The sequence below is a fragment of the Oncorhynchus masou genome, chromosome 13 (assembly GCF_036934945.1).
Source record: "Oncorhynchus masou masou isolate Uvic2021 chromosome 13, UVic_Omas_1.1, whole genome shotgun sequence".
In the NCBI taxonomy this organism is placed as follows: domain Eukaryota; kingdom Metazoa; phylum Chordata; class Actinopteri; order Salmoniformes; family Salmonidae; genus Oncorhynchus; species Oncorhynchus masou.
Window position 1 is genome coordinate 91,747,265 of NC_088224.1, and position 18,081 is coordinate 91,765,345.

Below are 18,081 nucleotides of genomic sequence, written 5' to 3' on the forward strand. Positions count from 1 at the left end.
TAACTATTTAGCAGGATCGGGGGAAGGAAAGGGGGATACCTAGTCAGTTGCACTGAATGCATTCAACTGAAATGTGTCCTCCCGCATTTAACCCAACCCCTCTGAATCTGACCGGTGTGTGGTGCTTCCTTAATCAATGTCCTCGACGACCAGACTTTCCTCTGACACCGCCTGGTATAGAGGTCCTGAATGGCAGGGAGCTCGGCTCCGGTGATGTACTGGGCTGTACGCATTACTCTCGAATGCCTTGTGGTTGGATGCCAAGCAGTTCCCATACCAGGCGGTGATGCAATCAGTCAGGATGCTCTCAGTGGTGTAGCTGTATAACTTTTTGAGGATCTGAGGACCCATGCCAAATCTTTTCAGCCTCCTGAGGGGGAAGAGGCGTTGTCGTACTTTCTTCGCGACTGTGTTGGTGTTGTGCGTGGCCACGCAGTTGTGGGTGAACAAGGAGTTCAAGAGGGGACTAAGCACGCACCCCTGAGGGTCCCCGTGTTGAGGGTCAGCGTGGCGGGTGTGGTGTTGCCTACCCTTATCACCTGGGGGCGGCCCGTCAGGAGGTCCAGGGTTTAGTAGCAGAGGGAGGTGTTTAGTCCCAGGGTCCTGAGCTTAGTGATGAACTTGGAGGGCACTATGGTGTTGAACACTGAGCTGTAGTCGATGAACAGCATTCTCACGTAGGTGTTCCTCTTGTCAGGGGCGGACTGAAACAATAATTCAGGCTGGGAGTTTGACTCCATCCCAGGTCACCCTGTTCACGCAAACCACCTGAACGCAAATGTTGTAGTCCAAGCCTATTTGTTGATGTAACGGGTACAAACTAGTTGTACATTTGGCTACTATGTTCATCTTGGAAGAAGTTATCCACATTACAAAATACAAACATTTGGGGCTGACCAACAAGTAACCTGAGTTTTCAAGGTAATGTATGGCTATGGCTGCACCCTCATAAACTCACTAGGAATATACCAATCATAGCACATAGAAATGCACAAGGCTCGACACACCAAACTATTAGACTACACTTTTTTTTAAAGAGAATGAGATATACAGAGTTAGCTCAAATGGTCAAATGATTATCTTTATATTCAAGCATCAAAAAAAATCTTCACAACATCCACTGAACTTGAACATAAGCTACAACAATGTAAGCATAGTACAAAAGTCGAAAATGAACTCCTCCTACAACAACAACAAAAAAATGTAGATTACAATGTTTACTCACTGTTTACTTAGATAATGTTTGATAATGATAATGTTTACTTACTCAATGTTTACTCACTGGTGTCTGTACATCGTGATCTTTTCATTCCCCCCCCCCCCCCCCCAGAGCTGGATATTATTGTAGTAGAGCTGGTACTAATGGTGCTAATGATCTTTGTCATTGCCTGTGCTGTGTCACACAGGCTACTGACTGTGTTACGTTCATGCATGCATTATGGTTAGGTTACTGTAGCCTGTTTCTCTGTACAGTGTATGTGCGCTTTCCCCAGCGTATGCGGCATGAGTCATGACCGAATGCCAGCAAGTCCATAGTCTAGGTTTACTATTTTTTTTACGATGTTTTACTAGTTGAAACATATTGCCTTCAATGGCATATTATGATCGCTATGTTGCTATTATATAATTCCTCCACGAAGACGTAAGACTGTGCAAACTGTTTCGCCTACCGGCCGTTGTGTCACTATTATTACCTAGGCTACTTAGCTAGCCATGCTGGGTGTCACTGTGTGTGTGTGTGGTTTAGCTGGTGTTTTTGACCAACCTGGTCCCTGAACATGTCGTTTATTTAGCTGCGTCTGTGGCAAAGGGCATTTCTCTTGTTTTATTCTCTCCCTCTCTGCTCCGCCTTTCCTCTTCTGACCGTCCATTTCGCCGCGCGACGTGTCCAAAATGTTATCCGTAGAGAAGCAGGTAGAGACGGTTGCTATGTGCGTCGCGGAGAGAGCTGATGTCATTTTTTTTGCCGCGGGGACACTGTAGCGAGAGAGTCGCGCCTGATACGTGGATTCTCCGTCAACTCATTCCTTCTTGCTATATTATCGCTGGTCAAGTTGACTATTCGGGACAGGCCAAAACGACCCTCAGGCCACCGGGAAATGTCCTGTTGCTCCCGACGGCCAGTCTACCATTGCTTCTTGCCCAGGTGGTACTGGGCAGTGTGGAGTGCAATAGAGATTGCATCATCTGTGGATCTGTTTGGGCGGTATGCAAATTGGAGTGGGTCTAGGGTTTCTGGGATAATGGTGTTGATGTGAGCCATGACCAGCCTTTCAAAGCACTTCATGGCTACAGACTTGAGTGCTATGGGTCGCTAGTCCTTTAGGCAGGTTACCTTCGTGTTGTTGGGCACAGGGACTATGGTGGTCTGCTTGAAACATGTTGGTATTACAGACTCAGACAGGGAGAGGTTGAAAATGTCAGTGAAGACACTTGCCAGTTTGTCAGCGCATGCTCACAGTACACGTCCTGGTAATCTGTCTGGCCCTGCGGCCTTGAGAATGTTGACCTGTTTAAAGGTCTTCCTCACATCGGCTACGGAGAGTGTGATCACTCAGTCTTCTGGAACAGCTGATGCTGTCATGCATGTATCAGTGTTACTTGCTCTCGAAGCGAGCAAAGAAGTCATTTAGCTTTCCTGGTAAGCCTGTGTCACTGGGCAGCTTGCTGCTGTGATTCCCTTTGTAGTCTGTAATGGTTTGCAAGCCCTGCCACATCTGACGAGCGTCGGAGCTGGTGTAGTACAATTCAATCTTAGCCCTGTATTGATGCTTTGCCTGTTTGATGGTTCGTCGGAGGGCATAGCAAGATTTTTTTTATAAGCTTCCGGGTCAGAGTCCCGCTCCTTGAATGCGGCAGCTCTACCCTTTAGCTCAGTGCGGATCTTGCCTGTAATCCATGGCTTCTGGTTGGGGTATGTACGTACGGTCACTGTGGGGACAACGTCATCGATGCACTTATTGATGAAGCCAGTGACTGATGTGGTGTACTCCTCAATGCCATCTGAAGAATCCCGGAACATGTTCCAGTCTGTGATAGCAAAACAGTCCTGTAGTTTAGCATCTGCTTCATCTGACCACTTTCTTATTGACCGAGTCACTGGTGCTTCCTGCTTTAGTTTTTGCTTGTAAGCAGGAGTCAGGAGGATAGAATGATGGTCAGATTTGCCAAATGGAGGGCGAGGGAGAGCTTTGTACGCGTCTCTGTGTGTGGAGTAAAGGTGGTCTAGAGTTTTTTTCCTCTGGTTACACATGTGACATGCTGATAGAAATGAGGTAAAATGGATTAAAGTTTCCCTGCATTAAAGTCTCCGGCCACTATCAGCGCCGCCTCTGGATGAGCGGTTTCCTGTTTGCTTATGGCCTTATACAGCTCATTGAGTGCGGTCTTAGTGCCAGCAATGGTTTGTGGTGGTATATAGACAGCTGCAAAAAATACAGATAAACTCTCTTGGTAAATAGTGTGGTCTACAGCTTATCATGAGATACTCTACCTCAGGCAGGCAAAACCTTGAGACTTCCTCAGATTTCGTGCGCCAGCTGTTGTTTTCAAATATACAGTACATAGCCCGTTGCCCCTTGTCTTACCAGAGGCCGCTGTTCGATCCTGCCAAGACAGTGTAAAACCCGCCAGCTGTATGTTGTTCATGTCGTCATTCAGCCACGACTCGGTGAAACATAAGATATTACAGTTTCTAATGTCCCGTTGGTAGACTATATAGGTGATCGTAGTTTGTCTATTTTATTATCGATTGATTGTACGTTGGCTAATAGGACCGATGGTAAAGGTAGATTACCCTCTCGGCGTCGGATCCTTACAAGGCACCCAGACCTTCGTCCCCGATACCCCTGTCTCTTTCTCCTGCGAATGACGGGGATGAGGGCCTTGTCGAGCGTCTGAAGTAAATTCTTCTCGTCTGACTTGTTGAAGAAAAATTATTCCTCCAGTACAGGGTGAGTAATCGCTGTCCTGATATCTAGAAGCTCTTTTCAGTCATGAGACAAGGTGGCAGAAACATTATGTACAAAGTAAGTTACAAATAACGTGAAAAAACACGCAATTGGTTACGGGATCGTAAAACGGCCTTTTCCTTCGGCGCCATTCCTAACTGCAGGAGCTGCTGGATGAGCTATATTGCTAGATACACTTTGCTTATTGTTGTGTTTAGGAAATGTAAATTCCACAGCTTTTACTAGATGCAGTGCTACTGTCAGAACCTCTGGTGGCTCACCGTCTGGCTTTTCTCTCTCTGAAATGACCTACTTTGACAATATGATCGTGTTTAGGAAGTGTAGTTTATCAAAACACCTCATGACAGTAACCCATCCATCCGTTTCGTCTTAAAGTCAGATGATGTATGGTCAACTTTATTTGCTCCGTCTCAGACGTGGGCCTACTTGACAAATCTCTGTACCGACACTGGTCTCAGCTTGGTATTATACACCCCTTGTCTGTGACAGCAGAATCAACATGTCTGCGTTTCTGTACCTTGTCAGGGTTGGCCAGGGAGAAAGGCAGTGGGAGAGGTTCATCTCTCCAGACCCAGTCCGGTTTTAACTCCTACCCAGAGGAACAGAGGGGAGGAAGGAGAGGTAAGAGAGATGAGAGGAGGAGAAGTGTACCCCTCACTTCAGGGTTATCTTCACACACTGGAAGTCTGTCTACCGCTCTCCCTGCTCTCACTTGGGGCCGAAGCCAGGCAACGGGTACCTTTTCAGCCTGCAGTTACATAACAATGACAAACTGAACTTTAACACCTCGGAAAGCAACTGTTTTGATGATGCAGAGGTTGTTTATTCTGCTCTTCACAATTCCTCGCTGTCGGTGTAACGCAAGGGTGTAAACCACCAGTTTAACACAAGGGTGTAAACCACCAGTTTAACACAAGGGTGTATCCACGAGTGTAACGCAAGGGTGTAAACCACCAGTTTAACGCAAGGGTGTAAACCACCAGTTTAACGCAAGGGTGTAAACCACCAGTTTAACACAAGGGTGTATCCACGAGTGTAACGCAAGGGTGTAAACCACCAGTTTAACGCAAGGGTGTAAACCACCAGTTTAACGCAAGGGTGTAAACCACCAGTTTAACGCAAGGGTGTAAACCACCAGTTTAACGCAAGGGTGTAAACCACCAGTACAACGCAAGGGCGTAAACCACCAGTACAACGCAAGGGCGTAAACCACCAGTACAACACAAGGGCGTAAACCACCAGTACAACACAAGGGCGTAAACCACCAGTACAACACAAGGGCGTAAACCACCAGTACAACACAAGGGCGTAAACCACCAGTACAACACAAGGGTGTAAACCACCAGTTTAACACAAGGGCGTAAACCACCAGTACAACACAAGGGCGTAAACCACCAGTTTAACACAAGGGCGTAAACCACCAGTACAACACAAGGGTGTAAACCACCAGTTTAACACAAGGGTGTAAACCACCAGTTTAACACAAGGGCGTAAACCACCAGTTTAACACAAGGGCGTAAACCACCAGTTTAACACAAGGGCGTAAACCACCAGTTTAACACAAGGGCGTAAACCACCAGTACAACACAAGGGCGTAAACCACCAGTACAACACAAGGGCGTAAACCACCAGTACAACACAAGGGTCGTAAACCACCAGTACAACACAAGGGCGTAAACCACCAGTACAACACAAGGGCGTAAACCACCAGTACAACACAAGGGCGTAAACCACCAGTACAACACAAGGGCGTCCACCAGTACAACACAAGGCGTAAACCACCAGTACAACACAAGGGCGTAAACCACCAGTATGTCGGGGCAGTACAACACAAGGGCGTAAACCACCAGTACAACACAGTGAAACCACCAGTACAACACAAGGGCGTAAACCACCAGTACAACACAAGGGCGTAAACCACCAGTACAACACAAGGGCGTAAACCACCAGTACAACACAAGGGCGTAAACCACCAGTACAACACAAAACGGCGTAAACCACCAGTATAACACAAGGGCGTATAACACAAGGGCGTATAACACAAGGGCGTCACAAGGGCGTATAACACAAGGGCGTATACACTAGTATAACACAAGGGCGTATAACACAAGGGCGTATACACTAGTATAACACAAGGGCGTTACACTGAGTATAACACAAGGGCGTATACACTAGTATAACACAAGGGCGTATACACTAGTATAACACAAGGGCGTATACACTAGTATAACACAAGGGCGTATACACTAGTATAACACAAGGGTGTAAACCACTAGTATAACACAAGGGTCTCTGCAGTACTCCACCAATCAAAGCTTGAAAGGATCTGCAGAGAAGACTGGGAGAAACTCCCAAATTACAGGTGTGCCAAGCTTGTATCATCATACCCAAGACTCGATGCTGTAATCGCTGCCAAAGGTGCTTCAACAAAGTATTGAATATAGGGTCTTAATACTTATGTAAATGTAATATTTCAGTTTTTTTTGTAATACATTTGATTGATTAGGGAGGGACGATTTAATCCATTGTAGAATAAGGCTGTAATGTAACAAAATGTGGAAAGAGTCAAGGGGTCTGAATATTTACCGACTGCAATGTATGTCGGGGCGTTAGAATGACGACTCGGGAGTGTACATTATTGCAACATCAGTGAATCTTACTTAATAACTCCGCGAACCTTACCACACGTTCCAAAGTCTAAACGTGCTGTAATTCCAACTTCATTTGGTTCTTTGTAGCATATCTATTCATATCCACTGTAGATACTAATATTTATACAAAACGACCATTATTATGGAGAAGATCACCGATGACCTGGTCAAGTACAAGGACTATGTGTTTGCGAAGGATTTGGTCAACGCTGAGCACATTGACTCCTGCAGAGCTTTGAGATCCGGGACAGTGACATCTTTCTGGTCACTTACCCTAAGTCAGGTGAGTGACAAATCTGCTGGATGGAAAAACAGCTTTTCAGATGGTCTAGAAACACTTATCATACACGGGGGTACTAGCCATGAAAAAGGTTGCGATCTCGGCTCTGTTTAGGTAATCAGTGAGGTTGAGAAACCATTATAAGTAGAGAGCATAAAAACAGCATTTTAGAAAGTTAAAGGGAAATGGGATTGGAACATCCATTTTTGGATTTGTAAATTAATGATATCCATTGATTATTGAAAAATGTAACTTATATCCAAAAGTTGCGCAGCGGTCTGGGCACTGCAGTGCTCGAGGCGTCATTACAGGGTTCGATCTGGGTCGGCTGTTAGGGCAGGGTTTGCCCGGCCGTGATGTCCTTGTCCTATCGCGCTCTAGTGTTTCCTCCGACACATTGGTACGGCTGGCTTCCGAGTAAAGCGAGCAGTGTGTCAAGAAGCAGTGCGGCTTGGCAGGGTCGCTTTTAGGAGGACACACGGTTCTGGACCTTCACCTCTCCCGAGTCCGCACGGGAGTTGCAGCGATGGGACAAGACTAACTACCAATTGGGGAGAAAAAGTTACAGTAAATATATATACAGCTCTGGAAATAAAATGAAGAGACCACAGCAAAATTACCAAAATTAAAAGTTTGGACACACCTACTCATTCCAGGGTTTTATTCTACATTGTAGAATAATAGTGAAGACATCAAAACTATGAAATAACACATATGGAATAATGTAGTAACCAAACAATTGTAAAACAAATCAAATTATATTTTATATTTAAGATTCTTCAAAGTAGCCACCCTTTGCCTTGATGACAGCTTCTGCAGCAATACGTCATCCCATCTGGTTTACGCTTAGGGGGACTATCTTTAGTTTTTCAACAGAAAAATTACCCAAAACATACCTCCAGGCTGTGTATTGTTTATTTGACCAAGGAGAGTGATGAAGTGCTGCATCAGATAACCTGGCCTTCACAATCACTCGATCTCAACAACCCAAGTGAGATGGTTTGGGATGAGTTGGACCGCAGAGTGAAGGAAAAGCAGCCAACAAGTGCTCAGCATATGTGGGAACTCCTTCAGACTGTTGGAAAAGCATTTTTCATGAAGCAGGTTGAGGGAATGCCAAGAGTGTGCAACGCTGTCATCAAGGAAAAGGGTAGCTACTTTGAAGAATCTAAAATATAAAATAGATTTAGATTTGTTTAACACTTTTTTTGGTTTCAACATGAAAATACAAATAAAGAAGAACCTTTAAATGAGTTTGTGTGTTATATATATAAAAGTAGCAGTCAAAAGTTTGAACACACCAAATCTAAATCTATTTTATATTTAAGATTCTTCAAAGTAGCTTCCCTTTACCTTGATGACAGCGTTGCACACTCTTGGCATTCCCTCAACCAGCTTCATAAGGAATGCTTTTCTAACAGTCTTGAAGGAGTTCCCACATATGCTGAGCACTTGTTGGCTGCTTTTCCTTCACTCTGCGGTCCAACTCATCCCAAACCATCTCACTTGGGTTGTTGAGATCGAGTGATTGTGAAGGCCAGGTTATCTGATGCAGCACTTCATCACTCTCCTTGGTCAAATAAACAATACACAGCCTGGAGGTATGTTTTGGGTAATATATATAACTTAAATGTTTCTCATGAGGAAATAGTTAAACTGTCTTAGTGCTTGTTTTTACTCCAGCCCTTTCAGCTCTGGCAGGGTGACCGCTTTGTTGTTTTTCGAATCCCCTTTCCACCGAGTCGGGCCCAGCTTTATGACTGACACCTTTCCTAACCTGCAGGAACCATCTGGACACAGCAGATCATCACTTCTATCTGTGAGTCAGAGATGGGTGATATCTATCCCAACAACTTGGAGATGATGCCGTGGCTGGAGTATATTGAAAAACGCACCGACTACTCCTTACGCCCTAACCCGCGGCTATTCGCCTCCCACCTCACCCCTGTCCTAATGCCGCCAGGCCTGAGGGACAAGAAGGCAAAGGTAGGCACAAGGAGGATAGAATGAGAATGTTAACAGAGTTGTAGAGAGTGTGTGTGTCTGTATATGTGTATCTGTGTGTCCTACACGGAGGCCCGTAGGGCTGTAAATATCTCTCTCATTCTCAGATGATCTATGTGATGCGGAACCCGAAGGACAACGTGACTTCCTACTATCACTGGTGTTTTAACTGGGCCATGTTGGAGACCCCAAAGAGTTTCGAGGACTTTCTGGACCAGTGGTTAGCAGGGAATGGTAGAGTGAAGACATCATTCATATAACACCATTGGTTTTGTCCCAAATGAATAGCCTATTGCCTACATAGTGAACTCATTTTCACCATGGCCAATAGGGCTCTGGTCAAATAGGGATGGGGTACCATGTGGGACACATGCCTGTTATGACCCGACAGCCTGTGTTCTAAATATCACCCCCTTTTTCACAGTTACACTACTTTTGACCAATCCATGAATACTGTATTGACCTGTATGACCCTGTTACTGATCTACAGTTGGTGCTTCGTCCTGGTTCGACCACATCAGAGAGTGGCACAGTAAGAGAGACCAGTACAACATCCTGTTTCTGACCTATGAGGACATGATCATGGTAAGATATTACAGACTCATTTGACACCCATGACCTCTGACCTGGATAGCTAGCTAGAGACAACAAACCAGCCTGACTTTACCTGTCCCTCAATATTCCAACCTAATTTTCCGATTTTATTAACAAGGATGGACATGGAAATGAAGAGAGAGACAGACAAAGGACATAGTGTGTAGAGGTTCTGTGGGACTGGCATGTGATCCCACACAGGCAGGGGATTGTTAATGTCCCGGAGGATGGCCTTCACCACTGCAGGGTAGCCTAGTGGTTAGAGTGTAGAGGCGGCAGGGTAGCCTAGTGGTTAGAGTGTAGAGGTTCAGGGTAGCCTAGTGGTTAGAGTGTCCCAGAGGCGGCAGGGTAGCCTAGTGGTTAGAGTGTAGAGGCGGCAGGGTAGCCTAGTGGTTAGAGTGTAGAGGTGGCAGGGTAGCCTAGTGGTTAGAGTGTAGAGGTGGCAGGGTAGCCTAGTGGTTAGAGAGTAGAGGCGGCAGGGTGGCCTAGTGGTTAGAGTGTAGAGGAGGCAGGGTAGCCTAGTGGTTAGAGCGTTGGACTCGTAACCGAAAGGTTGCAAGTTCAAATCCCCGAGCTGACAAGGTACAAATCTGTCGTTCTGACCCTGAACAGGCAGTTAACCCACTGTTCCTAGGCCGTCATTGAAAATAAGAATGTGTTCTTATTTGTTTTGAATTGTCTAGTAAAATAAAGGTAACATAAAAAAATTAAAATTAAACTTGACCAGGCACAGGGTTCCATCTTTAAATGGACATGCTTCTCCTTCCTCAGGATCTGAAGACAGCCGTGACGAAGATCTGCCGTTTCCTGGAGAGGGACCTGACGGAAGCAGACATCAACAAGATAGTGGAAAAAGCCACGTTCAAAAACATGAAAAACGACCGCAAGGCCAACTATGAGTTCATACCAGAAGACCTTCTCAAAAAGGGGCAGTTCCTACGCAAAGGTCAGGCCCTGTATTCACACAGTGTCTCTATAACAGCGCTGATCTAGGATCAGTTGTGCCAGTTCAGATCATAATGAATAAGATCACATGGACACAGTGGCCTGATCCCAGATCAGCGCTCCTACTCTGAGACGCTTCGTGAATATGGGCCTGAGATTAGGGAGGGAGGGGGACTGTTTATAAATAAACTGTGTATAAACCATTTTATAATGTTGTTACTCTGAATAATGATGTGTTGGTTGTGCTGTGGCAGGTAAAATCGGGGAGTGGAAGAACATGTTCACAGTGGCCCAGAGTGAGAGGTTTGACCAGGTCTTTGAGGAACGGATGAAGGACATCCGGACTCTGAAGTTCGTCTGGGACATGGCTCAACAATCAGAGCCTTCGCTCCCTTCCTCTACCTCCTCACGTTCATGAGTTCCAACAGCTCAGTGGTGAGTCCAGACTTGGAAGGATGGCGATGCAAGTCTACAGTGATGGAAGGGAGGAGCCTGCAGCTCTGCCTCCGCAAACCTCCCAGTGGACACTCTGCTAACGACATTCATGTCAATTATCTGTTGAATGTACCAAAACTTGGACAATCCCAGAACCATTATTTTTCTGTATTCTAATAATGATCACTTCCTTGATGAGTAATTAAATGAAACAATAATGTCAGACTCAGATCTTTTATTTGAATTAATATTTATTTTTATTTTGATGTTAATTCAAAAGAACGCTCGCTGACAGTATAGCTGAGCCCGTAGGGCGGGGAAGATGGAGGAAGTGGATGCTGAGTTGGAACCAAGCAGTGGGTCGAGTAAATTAGTCTAATGTTCTGAGTGGAAAACATTCGTATCGAAAGCTGGAACAAAATGGAAAAAGTCTAAAACCGGTCTGGAGGAAACGTGTGTAAACGTTGCTGTCATGCTATGTTGTTGTCTTAGGCCTCTCTTTATGTAGTGTTGTCTCTCTTGTCGTGATGTGTGTTTTGTTCTATATTTTGTAATTTAAAAAAATATATTTTATAATCCCAGGCCCCCGTCCCCACAGGAGGCCTTTTGCCTGTTGATAGGCCGTCATTGTAAATAAGAATTTGTTCTTAACCAACTTGCCTAGTTAAATAAAGGAAAAATAAAGTTTAAATAAAGGTTAAATAAAAATAGCTAAAAATAGTATAACATAAGGGTGTATCCACTATTATAAACTGGGTGGTCGAAACCTGAATGCTGATTGGCTGACAGCCGTAGTATACCATGAGTATGACAAAACATAATTACACTATATGACCAAAAGTATGTGGACACCTGCTCGTCAAACATCTAATTCCAAAATAATGGGCATTAATATGGAGTTGGTCCCCCCCTTTGCTAGTATAACAGCCTCCACTCTTCTGGGAAGGCTTTCCACGAGATGTAGGAACATTTGCTGCGGGGACTTGCTTCCAATCATCCACAAGAGCATTAGTGAGGTCAGGTACTGATGTTGGACGATTAGGCCTGGCGTGCAGTCGGCGTTCCAATTATTCCCAAATGTGTTTGATCGGGTTGAGGTCAGGGCTCTGTGCAGGCCAGTCAAGTTCTTCCACACCGATCTTGACAAACCATTTCTGTATGGATCTCGCTTTGTGCACTGGGGCATTGTCATGCTGAAACAGGAAAGGGCCTTCCCTAAAGGTGGAAGCACAGAATCCTCTAGAATGTCATTGTATTCTGTAGCATTAAGATTTTCCTTCAGTGGAACTAAGGGGCCTAGCCCAAACCATGAAAAACAGCCCCAGACCATTATTCAAACTCCACCAAACTTTACGGTTGGCACTATGCATTGGGGCAGGTAGCGTTCTCCTGGCATCCGCCAAACCCAGATTAGTCCGTCGGACTGCCAGATGGTGAAGTGTGACTCATCACTCCAGAGAATGCGTTTCCACGGCTCCAGAGTCCAATGGAGGCGAGTTTTACACCACTCCAGCCGACGCTTGGTGATCTCAGGCTTGTGTGCGGCTGCTCGGCCATGGAAACCCATTTCATGAAGCTCCCGACGAACGGTTATTGTCCACATACTTGTGTATACTTGTGTATATGTAGTGTGTGTTGATAACCAATAGTAATAAGTTACCTCGGGGGTTCGTGATATATGGCCAATATACCATGGCTAACGGCTGTATCTGGGCACTCCGTGTTGTGTCGTGCAAAGAACAGCACTTAGCCGTGGGGCGGCAGGGTAGCCTAGTGGTTAGAGCATTGGGCTAGTAACTGGAAGGTTGCAAGTTCAAATCCCCGAGCTGACAAAGTACATCTGTCATTCTGCCCCTGAACAGGCAGTAAACCCACTGTTCCCAGGCCATCATTGAAAATAAGAATTTGTTCTTAACTGACCTGCCTAGTTAAATAAAGGTAAAAAAAAAATATTGGCATATACAACACCTCCTTGGGCCTTATTGCTGAAGTGTAACACTGGTGTGACAGTGGAAAAGGAGCACTCCCCCCCCAGACACCCTTATGGACAGATTCAGAGTTGAGTTAAGTGTAAAATATTGACTTCCATGTAAATAATTAACTTGTGTGGTTCTACAGCAAAGTGTGCATACAGGGTTCACTTGTAAAATGGAGACCACATTATTGTTCATCTGAATGTTGTAAAATGTGTTGTCAATGATACATACAGCTGGTAGCCAATGTTACATACAGCTGGTAGCCAATGTTACATACAGCTGGTAGCCAATGATACATACAGCTGGTAGCCAATGATACATACAGCTGGTTGTCAATGTTACATACAGCTGGTAGCCAATGATACATACAGCTGGTAGTCAATGATACATACAGCTGGTAGCCAATGATACATACAGCTGGTAGCCAATGATACATACAGCTGGTTGTCAATGATACATACAGCTGGTTGTCAATGTTACATACAGCTGCTTATAATAGTTCTGAAGAGTTTAAGTCACAACTTCATCAAACCACATCACTGTCCCAAATGCCATATCTAGCCGTTGTGTCCTTGAGTAAAGCACTTAACCGCTAAAACTGTTCTTTGGACGCTACATTGGCTGCCCTCTGCTCCAACGTGTGTGTGTGTGTGTGTGTGTGTGTGTGTGTGTGTGTGTGTGTGTGTGTGTGTGTGTGTGTGTGTGTGTGTGCATGTGCGTGGGCGTGTGTGCGTGCGTGCATGCGTGTGCGTGCGTGCGTGTGCGTGGGTGTGCGTGCGTGCGTGCGTGCGTGTGTGTTTCAGAGGGGTTGGGATAAAGCAGAAAACGGATCAATAAAGTATTCTCCATCAGATCACTGATCAGGCAGAATTCCTTCATGATTTCTTGAACTTTTTAGAACTGAGCTCTGCACATAAAATAAATAGCATTAAACAAATGCAAGTGGGAAAAACTATTTTCCCCATCAGTGAGTTCCAACAATTAGCTTGATCAGTTATCCCCCTTTCAGATTCCAGGCAAAGCATCATACATGCTCATCTGTCTGTAAAACATCACCTGAAATAAACAATAGTGAGGAACTAGATGGAATGAGACTGAAAGGAACACTTACTTGGGTAGACTGACTGAGCGGGACATGAACATCTTGGCCATGTTCTGTTATAATCTCTGTATTAAAGGGCTATATAAATAAAGCAGCCAGACTGATCTAGAATATGATCACTATCAAGTCTGAAGATTTGACAATGTTAGTATTGTTGAGTTACACTGAGGCTTCATCCCAAATGGCACCCTATTTCATTTATAGCGCACTACTTTTGACCAGGGCCCTATGGGAATAAGGTGCCATGTGGGACACACTACTGCACACTAAGACCTCATCTCAACGAGTCATGTAAAAGTAAAACAATGAGTAGCTCATAATAATGACACCGGAAGAGATGGCTGGCGTTTTACGATCCCCAAACCAATTGTGCTTTCGTGTGTGTTTTTTTTTCACGTTATTTGTAACTTATTTAGAGCCACCAAGAGGTTCTGGCAGTAGCACTGCATCTAGTAAAAGCTGTGGAAAGTGTATCTAGCGATATAGCTCATCCAGCAGCTCCTGCAGTTAGGAATGGCGCCGAAGTAAAATGCCGTTTTTACGATCCCGTAACCAATTGCGTGTTTTTTCACGTTATTTGTAACTTACTTTGTACATAATGTTTCTGCCACCTTGTCTCATGACCGAAAAGAGCTTCTAGATACAGCGACTACTCACCCTGTACTGGAAGAATAATTTTTCTTCAACAAGTCAGACGAGAAGAATTTACTTCAGACGCTCGACAAGGCCCTCATCCCCGTCATTGGCAGGAGAAAGAGACAGAGATATCAGGGACGAAGGTCTGGGTGCCTTGTAAGGATCCGACGGTGAGTGGGTAATCTCCCAATACCATCGTTCCTATTAGCCAACATACAATCAATGGATAATAAAATAGACTAACTACGATACACCTATATCCTACCAACGGGACATTAAAAACTGTAATATCTTATGTTTCACCGAGTCTTGGCTAAACGACGACATGAATACCATACAGATGGTGGGTTTTATGCTTTTTCAGCTGGATAGAACAGCGGCCTCTGGTATAAGACAAGGGGTGGGGGTCTAGTATATTTGAAAACAACAGCTGGTGCACGAAATCTAAGGAAGTCTCGAGGTTTTGCTCTCCCGAGGTAGAGTATCTCATGATAAGCTGTAGCCCACACTATCTACCGAGAGAGTTTTCATCTATATTCTTCGTAGCTGTCTATTTACCACCACAAACTGATGCTGGCACGAAGACCGCACTCAATGAGCAAACAGAAAAAACGCTCACCCAGAGGCGGCGCTCCTAGTGGCCGAGGACTTTAATGCAGGGAAACTTAAATCCGTTATACCTAATTTCTACCTGCTTGTTAAACATGCAACCAGAGGTAAAAAAAACTCTAGACCACCATTACTCCACACACAGAGACGAGTACAAAGCTCTCCCTCGCCCTCCATTTGTTGAGTAGAGCAAATCTGACCATAATTCTATCCTTCTGATTCCTGCTTACAAGAAAAAACTAAAGCAAGAAGCACCAGTGACTCGGTCAATAAAAAAGTGATCAGATGAAGCTGTTGCTAAACTACAGGATTCTTTTGCTGGCACAGATTGGAACATGTTCCGGGATTCTTCTGTTGGCATTGAGGAGTACACCACATCAGTCACTGGCTTTATCAATAAGTGCATCAATGACGTCATCCCCACAGTGACCGTACGTACAGTATATACCCCAACCAGAAGCCAACATCCGCACTGAGCTAAAGGGTAGAGCTAACGCTTTCAAGGACTCTAACCCTGAAGCTTATAAGAAATCCCGCTATGCCCTCTGACAAACGTAAAGTCAATAACACAGTAGAAAAGTCTATATACAGTGTGTGCAAATGAAGTAAGATTAGAGAGGTAAGGCAATAAATAGGCCATAGTGGCGAAATAATGACAATTTAGCAATTAAATACTGGAGTGATAGGTGTGCAGAAGATGAATGTTCAAGTAGAGATACTGGGGTGCAAAGGAGCAAAAAAATACAATAAAATATGGGGATGAGGTAGTTGGGTGGGCTATGTAAAGATGGGCTATGTACAGGTGCAATGATCTGTGAACTGCTCTGACAGCTGATGCTTAAAGTTAGTGAGGAAGATATGAGTCTCCAGCTTCAGTGACTTAATTGGCAGCAGAGAACTGGAAGGAAAGGCGGCCAAAGTAGGAATTGGCTTTGGGAGTGACCTGTGAAATATACCTTCTGGAGCGCGTGCTACGGGTGGGTGCTGCTATGGTGACCAGTGACCTGAGATAAGGCAGGGCTTTACCTAGCAAAAACTTATAGATGACTTGGAGCCAGTGGGTTTGGCAACGAATATGAAGCGAGGGCCAGCCAACGAGAGCATACAGGTTGCAGTGGTGGGTAGTATGTGGGGCTTTGGTGACAAAACGGATGGCACTGTGATAGACTGCATCCAATTTGTTGAGTAGAGTGTTGTAGGCTATTTTGTAAATGACATCGCCAAAGTCAAGGATCGGTAGGATGGTCAGTTTTACGGGGGTATGTTCTGGCAGCATGAGTGAAGGATGCTTTGTTGCGAAATAGGAAGCCAATTCTAGATTTAATTTTGGATGGGAGATGCTTAATGTGAGTCTGGAAGGAGAGTTTACAGTCTAACCAGACACCTAGATATATGTAGTTGTCCACATATTCTAAGTTAAAACCGTCCAGAGTAGTGATGCTAGATGGGCGGGCAGGTGCGGGCAGCGATCGGTTGAAGTGCATGAATTCAGTTTAACTTTAATTTAAGAGCAGTTGGAGGCCACGGAAGGAGTGTTGTATGGCATTGAAGCTCATCTGGAGGTTAGTTAACACAGTGTCCAAAGAAGGGCCAGAAGTATACAAAATGGTGTTGTCTGTGTAGAGGTGGATCAGAGAATCACCATCAGCAAGAGCGGCATAATTGATCTATACAGAGAAAAGAGTCGGCCCGAGAATTGAACCCGTTGGCACCCCCATAGAGACTGCCAGAGATACGGACAACAGGCCCTCCGATTTGACACACTGGACTCTGTCTGAGAAGTAGTTGGTGAACCAGGTGAGGCAGTCATTTGAGAAACCAAGGCTGTTGATGCTGCCGATAAGAATACGGTGATTGACAGAGTCAAAAGCCTTGGCCAGGTCGATGAATACGGCTGCACAGTACTGTCTTTTATCGATGGCGATTATGATATCGTTTAGGATAATTTTAGAAAGAGAGGGTCCAGATTATCTAACTCAGCTGATTTGTAGGGGTCCAGATTTTGCAGCTTTTTCAGAACATCAGCTGAATTTGGATTTGGGTGAAGGAGAAATGGGGGAGGCTTGGGTAAGTTCCTGTGGGGGTTACAGACCTATAGACCGGGGTAGGGGTAGCCAGGTGGAAAGCATGGCCAGCTGTAGAAAATGCTTCTTGAAATTCTCGATTATCGTGGATTTATCGGTGGTGACAGTGTTTCCTAGCCTCAGTGTAGTGGGCACCTGGGAGGAGGTGCTCTTATTCTCCATGGACTTTACAGTGTCTCAGAACGTTTTTGGAGTTTGTGCTACAGGATGCAATTTTTTACGCTGCTGCTACTCTCTGTTTATTATCTATGTATAGTCACTTTAACTCTACCTACATGTACATATTACCTCAATTACCTTGACTAACCGGTGCCCCCGCACATTGACTCTGCATCAGTACCCCCTGTATATAGCCTTGCTGTTGTTATTTTACTGCTGCTGTTTACTTATTTGTTACTTTTTTTTTTTACTTAGCTATTTTTTTTATTTAACACTTATTTTTCTTAAAACGGCATTGTTGGTTAACGACCTGTTGTATTCGGCGCATGTGATTTGATTTCTATGGGGTGGTTTATCTTGGGTTCGTGAAGTATCACTTAATTTTCTTATTTTCTTCTTAACAGCTTTCATGTGTTGTCAGCTACCCTTGAAATCCATTTCGATCTTCATGATTAGCATCACTGCTATAAATTATCCATTTATCATCATATCGCCATTTTTTTTAACTTGTGTGGAACACTTGAATGGCAACTTGACTCCACTGCTCACCCCTGTGGCGTGTCGTTGCAGCAATCCAGTCCTGGCCTCTTCTAGGTTTTTCTCGCGGGAATTTTGTTCTGTGTTCCCGAGACTTG

The 18,081-nt window shown here is 44.8% G+C and overlaps 1 protein-coding gene across 1 annotated transcript; it reads left to right on the plus strand.

Annotated features, from left to right (window-relative positions):
• The first annotated feature begins 6,641 nt into the window (after window positions 1–6,641).
• LOC135553224 (amine sulfotransferase-like) lies at window positions 6,642–11,103 on the plus strand. The gene is given in 7 exon segments (XM_064985400.1): window positions 6,642–6,843; window positions 6,846–6,905; window positions 8,686–8,888; window positions 9,014–9,140; window positions 9,397–9,491; window positions 10,272–10,446; window positions 10,700–11,103. Coding segments are annotated over 7 exon segments (903 nt in total). The 5' UTR covers window positions 6,642–6,764; the 3' UTR covers window positions 10,864–11,103.
• Window positions 11,104–18,081: the final 6,978 nt, after the last annotated feature.